Source organism: Tripterygium wilfordii, chromosome 20, assembly GCF_013401445.1.
Source record: "Tripterygium wilfordii isolate XIE 37 chromosome 20, ASM1340144v1, whole genome shotgun sequence".
Taxonomy (NCBI): Eukaryota; Viridiplantae; Streptophyta; class Magnoliopsida; order Celastrales; family Celastraceae; genus Tripterygium; species Tripterygium wilfordii.
In genome coordinates, this window is record NC_052251.1 from 3,532,324 (window position 1) to 3,538,323 (window position 6,000).

A 6,000-nucleotide genomic window follows, 5' to 3' on the forward strand; every position below is an offset into this window, starting at 1 on the left:
CATGAACTTGCAACTCCTATGTTCCAAAGGAGAAAATTATCGTGATACCAATGATCACCTTCTTATAAATTTTACATGTTACAATAAATGATGCATCTCATAAAAATCAGGACCATTGACTGGTCTTCTCATTTTCGAAACCTCCACCTTCATCAAATCCAAAATAACTTGGCACGTATCTCCAGAATGGTCTCCTTGAGGATCCATCGAAAATCCTCCTAATTGAGGAGTTGCAAACAGAGTAGGAAGTATTGCTTTTTTTTTCCCCTTTCGAATAGTCAATTTCCTAGAGATTAAACTACCACCACACTTCGCCTATTGGTCTAATATTAGATTTATAGTTCATCTTATCTATGCAAGCCTCAACTTTCATGAGAACTCACACTCTTGCTGAGCAACTCAATTAAGCCAACTTAATCATTATTCAAACAAAGCATTTGGTAATTAATAAATTTCAAATTACCAAAGATAAGAATAGGTTAGTACAAAAAACAATGAGACTGGCATGATATTTAAAAATAAATGATTTCTCCATCAAAATTAAAGATTAAGGATTAAGCATAATGAGGTGCCAAGAAATACATACCAATGTAGATAGTTCATTGAGTAAAAACAATGGTCTTCAAAATGCCAGCAAAAAGATGAGAATAACATGCCAATATAAAGCCACGGCACCATGACACCAGTAATGTTATGATGAACAGCTTGAAGCATTGAGCCTTTTGACTTTGGCAAGTTATTGAGATTCCAAGGACTGGAACGGTATTCCTCCCATACTTTAGCCTCAATCGAATCCGGTCTCTGGTCACTTGCACGTGGAAAACCACTCCCATAAACGGTGGTATCTAAGTCACTACCATACATTACTTCAACCTCACCAGTCAACCCCTCCACAATTTCCCAAAACTTTTTCTCCATTTGCACATGAGAACGGGGTCCCGACCCAAACCATTTCTTCTTTGCACGATCAGCCATACGCCTGAAAGCATCCAACGAAAAATGTTTGCCAGGTACAAAACCAAAACTATCCTTGTCAGAATTCAAGCACTCCAAGCAATACCAGTTCCCTGGAGGTACCTGCTTTAAAGGAGGAGAAAGACAGTAAATGTGCCACCCTTTGTTACATCGATCACACAAAAGCATCAGTTCACCATGCAACCCACTTTGGCATTGCTCACATATCTGATCAAGCTCTTCTTCCTTCTTCTCAGCCTTATGAGAAACCTTGACTTTTTCACCTCGAATATTCTTTCGCCTCCTCTTCGGGCAAGAAAATTCAATTTTATCTTCACTTTTTTCATCGGCTGGTACTATGTTCTTACAGCTCCTATCAGCCTCCTTATTTAACCAATTGGAATAATTTTCATAATCGTACAAATGCTCACGATACAACTGACACAGCACGTGTTTCGCACAGTCAGAGATCTTCTTCCCGGACTTGAAAAAACGAAAAACTTCCCCCCACTTCTTGTCCTTCGTAACATTATCATAACCCCCAAAACGCTTTACGGCATTAAACAATTTACACAAGTCCAATTCCTCCCCATCAAAAACCACCTTCTTCTTCAATTTTTTACCACAATGTTCTTCCAAAAACCTATTGTACTCTAATTCAAAAGTCTTAGAATCACACCCCGGGGGCCGCACTTGCAATTGGTGAATGGCTTGTGTTTTCGTGGGAAATGTAAAAGAATCAGCATTCAGCGCAAATGGTGGAGACCAACTCTTTGGTGGAACAATCCTACAGATTCCGTAAGGCTCAGCCTCAGGCCTGATCTTGTATATATACTCTAATGGATCCCTAAATTCATCCTCAGTAGGATAATACACAGGCCCAGGCGGCGCAATCAATGAACCAGAAGTTGATACAGTCGAGTTCTGCCCTAACACCCCTTCCTTCACAGCCCTAGGTCTTCCCTTCCCCATTAATACCACAACATAAAAGGTTTACCTGCATACACTTTATAAAAGCGAATCTAAATACCTAGACATATATAGTATGCATAGATTCAACAGCTCCAAATCTATCAAGAAATTCAGAAAGATTTGCTTTCAGGGTTTCAAGCGTACCTTCCTACGGAGAGACTAGTGAGGTTTTGCGCACTCGCCATAGAGAGTTTCCCGTGATATCTCCTTTTCTATTTGGTCAAGTCAATTCCGTGCGATATTTGGCTCAAAAGCAGTACATTTTGGGTTGATAATGGGGCCTGGAAATCGAGATATTTACGAAATTAGTACATTACCTTTTGTGTTTTAATAGGGCGGGTCTTTCGTCGTTATTGTGTTCCATATCTCATCGTAGTCTCCTTCGCAGAGTATGTAGCAAGTTGGAATCTTCATACGAGGGCGTGAATTTCAAGGCGTACAGTCTGCCGTACGTGGGATGAAGGGTGATGATTGCCTCGTATTGAGAAAGATTTCTCTCGAATCTATCTAGCGTTGATCTTCCTCGAAAGTTTTCCTACTATTAAGCATAGTTTTTAAAATCCACTCGTCCATTGAATCATCAAAACGGAATATTTAAGGCTTTCAATATTCAATCGTTACGATGAAGGTTAAATAGTAGGTTTTAATAAATAATAAAATAATAAATATTTAGTTATATAATAATTAATATATATTATATTAGTATCTATTACTTATATATAAAGCCCCTGGTGGGCCTGTGCTGAGGTGGCGAGTAGAGTGTGTTTTCTACAGTCGCGAGTTTAGCCGTCTTTCTGGATGTGGTTCGTGTATTGTTTGGTAGCGCAAAACGGCGACGTTTGTGTGCTATATTTGTTTCGTAGGTGAACGGTGACGTTTTGTTGTGTTAGTTAGAGAGTTCCTTTTGTCATTTTGTGCTGCTGCTTTTGCTACTGTGGCTGACTGTTTGAGACAGCGTCGCATGACGACAAATGCCTGGGTTCATGAATTTTGGTAAAGAGATGCTTCGTGCATGAACCAGTTGTGTTCGGTGGTGGCGATTCGTGCAGGATTGTGCTATGGGTGTTAGACGGAGCTCCAATACTGTGTTCGGTTGCTTATTTGCTTCAGTATTATGGGAAAGATTGGAGCTTCTTTGCTATGTTGTTCATCAATTTCAGTGCTCCGTTTCGTTTTTGCTGTCAATAATTGATCTAAATTGAGCGCGCTGGTGTTGTTAGCTGAGAGCAATGGAAGATACCAATTTCTGGAATTTGCATTGTTTTCGTGTTTCTTTCTTCCATTATTTGACAATTTTTTTTGCTAATCGTTGTGTTTATGTCGGTTTGCCTTTGTTCAATTCGAATGGAGTATATTGCAATTGTAGTTAAGTTAAGCGACGGATTCCATCTGATTTTGAAATTGTTGCGGCGATTCGTGCAGGATTGGGCTACGAGTGTTAGGCAGAGTTTCGAGACTGTGTTCGATCGCCTGTTGTTTTGAAGGTTTGTCAACTCAAATCCTTCTTAGTCTGTTAATTTCCCTTTTTAGTGTGTTTTCTTCGATGTGTGTGGCCATTTCGTTTGTCGGGTGTCGTTTCTCTCATCAGCTTCTTCATGCTTTTTGTGGTTTATATGGGTACGGCTTAAATCCACCATGTGATTATCTTTTTGATGCTTTTGCCTTCGATTTTGGTACGGTTGAATTTCATCGGCATCCTGAGTTGGGTTTATTGAAGTGCATGAATTTCACAATTGCTATTTTGTCTTGCCTTCTTCAATTTACTTCGCTGGTGTGTTCGGTTTGGTACGGAACTCTTTCTCCGTCTTCTTTTTACTGTGTGTTTGATTCATGAACCACAATAGAGTCGTGCTTAATCCATCAATGTGTTGATCTGGGGTTTTGTTGTTTGTGGGGGTTTTTGGCTGCGGGTGTTAGGTGTGGGTTTTAAAGTGATCTGATCTCATTTTGCAGGTTTGGTAGCTGAAGTTGGTTCGATCTGTGGTGGGATTTTGAAGGTTTGGTAGATTGTTGATCCATGTGTGTCAGCTGTGTATGGTTTGATGATTTTCTTGATGCTGGTGTGGTTGATTTTTTGTACAGGTTCATTTCATCGGCTTTGTCTGTTGCTTTGTTGATTTTTGCCGAAGGTAAGTTTACTTCATCGAGATTTTAAATTGAGGGAATTACATGTTTGATGAAATAAGCATCAGCTTGGGTCATGTTGGTGTTAATTGCTCCATTGTTGTCGTGTTTCAAGGCAATACTTCTTTAATAAGTCAAGATGGCATCGTGTGTGGGTGGATTCTGATTGATATTACATGGAAGTTTCTGCAGGTTTTGTTCTTATTATCATGTAATGAAGTTAAGATCCATGCATACCAAGGACGGATTGATCCAGGAACATTGGAGGAATAGCCTAATATCCATGTAAGAATCAATGAACATTACTTCCAATAAATCACACGTTACATTTCTTTTAGTTTTGAGATTTATCTGATATTGGGTGCTTCTCAAATACTGAAATGAATTCAGTGGTCGCATTCTCTTATGATAGATGGAACAAGAAACTGGCCGAGGAGAAGGCACTCTGAAGACAGGTTGGTGCATTGCAGTGTAGAGGAGCTAATGGTATGGATACTTCATTGGCACATGGTTTTGGTTAGGTACAATACATTGACTACCATTAATTGCTAAATCTGAAACTCTGGGTTTTCTGGGAGCAGATTAGCTGGTTGTACTACCAAAACGAATGTTGGATTAATGATGAAGAACCAAATAGTCAATTCCTCAATGAGATCAAATAGGTTGAATGTTAGAGGGGAAAGGCAATTGTTGATGCTCCTGTCAAAGGGAATGTTGCAGCTTCTAACCACAGGCTCTGTTGTTTTGCAAGCAATGTTCAACTCTCTTTTATTCTCAGGTGAGTTTCTTCAGTTGTGGGTTGACGTTTATCATTTGTGCCTGTGGTTCTTTGGTGTGGATTCAGTGCGGGTGTTAGGCGGGGTTCATAGGTTGAGTGCGATCTGGGTATGCCTCTATTTTTCTGCTCTCTTATGATTCACCTTAATTGTTTCGATTACCTGATTTTGTTTCAGATTTTATGGTTCAATTCTTCGATTTTTGACGGGTAATTGGCTCTGGGTTTTATGGCGTTTCCGGGTTGGTCGGTTGGTTTTGAGTGACACTCAAAAAATGAAGCAAACGCTTTACCAATCTCATTGTGAAGATACCCAACTTTATATTATGTTTGGTCAGAATGTTCTCTGTGCTTATATTGTCATTTTTTCAGCTTTAATTAGAGGATTTTGGTTCTTTGATGAGAAGTCTGAGTTCTTGAATTGTGATTTACAATATCATTATTTTGTGCAAACTACAAATGTTTCAATACAGGTCGTGTTAGGTGGGACTCTTCATGACCTTACCTGGCTTACCATGCTTTCAATTTTGTAGGGAAGCAAATGAAAAAAAAAATTAGGTGACCACTTCCTGGAGCCTAAAGCTACTGAGATGCAACACATTCTCTGAGTTTTCAAGGTATTGGTTCCCATCTTTGTGGATGTATTTATCTGTAAATTTTTGTAGGAACAATTTATGGAACATAACACAATTTTTTTTTCCTTTCATGCATAAATGAGGTCTATTAAAAAGCATTGGACCTGTGAAGATGTCTAAACGTTCTGGCTGGAGTGTGATACTCAACTTCATTGTCATATTTTAACTAAGATAGGAAAAACGTTACTGACATTTTATTACAGACATCCCGGGGCAATGCGCAGGTCGGACACTAGTATATATAGATATACTATATTACTCTAAAAGCCAAAGTTTAGGCGGATTTTTGTGGCGAATTGGGACTGTTTATTCTACTCGCGATTGGTTTTGAGTTCACTAATTGGTTTCCTGCTATTGTCCACAGTCTTCTTTGTTTCGTGTATGAAGACGAAACCAAATGCGGACAAAACCATTGTTTTCGTTTCGTGTGGGTGTTGCTTTTGACCTGTGCAATATGTCCTGCAATTCATGCATCTACTTCTTTCTTGCTTTCTAATCTCCACGTATTTCTTCCTTTCTAATCAACCTGGTTTTCTTCTG

The 6,000-nt window shown here is 39.2% G+C and overlaps 1 protein-coding gene and 1 long non-coding RNA gene across 5 annotated transcripts in view; one reads left to right on the forward strand and one right to left on the reverse strand.

Annotated features, from left to right (window-relative positions):
• The window catches only part of LOC119987003 (lysine-specific demethylase 5A), a 28,582-nt gene extending 26,373 nt beyond the window's left edge, over window positions 1-2,209 (reverse strand). For 2 of the 4 annotated variants that reach the window (XM_038831688.1, XM_038831685.1), the window contains exon 1: window positions 587-2,109. In XM_038831688.1, the coding sequence (XP_038687616.1) occupies window positions 587-1,926 (1,340 nt within the window). In that variant the 5' untranslated portion in view covers window positions 1,927-2,109. Of the gene's footprint in view, window positions 1-586 lie in introns of all 4 variants that reach the window. The other 2 variants (XM_038831686.1, XM_038831687.1) reach the window with 2 other exon arrangements.
• A 1,398-nt stretch (window positions 2,210-3,607) lies between these two features.
• On the forward strand, window positions 3,608-4,682 carry LOC119987563. Its single transcript, XR_005465465.1, has 5 exons — window positions 3,608-3,711; window positions 3,880-4,055; window positions 4,243-4,335; window positions 4,463-4,536; window positions 4,632-4,682. It is a non-coding gene; the product is annotated as an uncharacterized LOC119987563 (long non-coding RNA).
• Window positions 4,683-6,000: the final 1,318 nt, after the last annotated feature.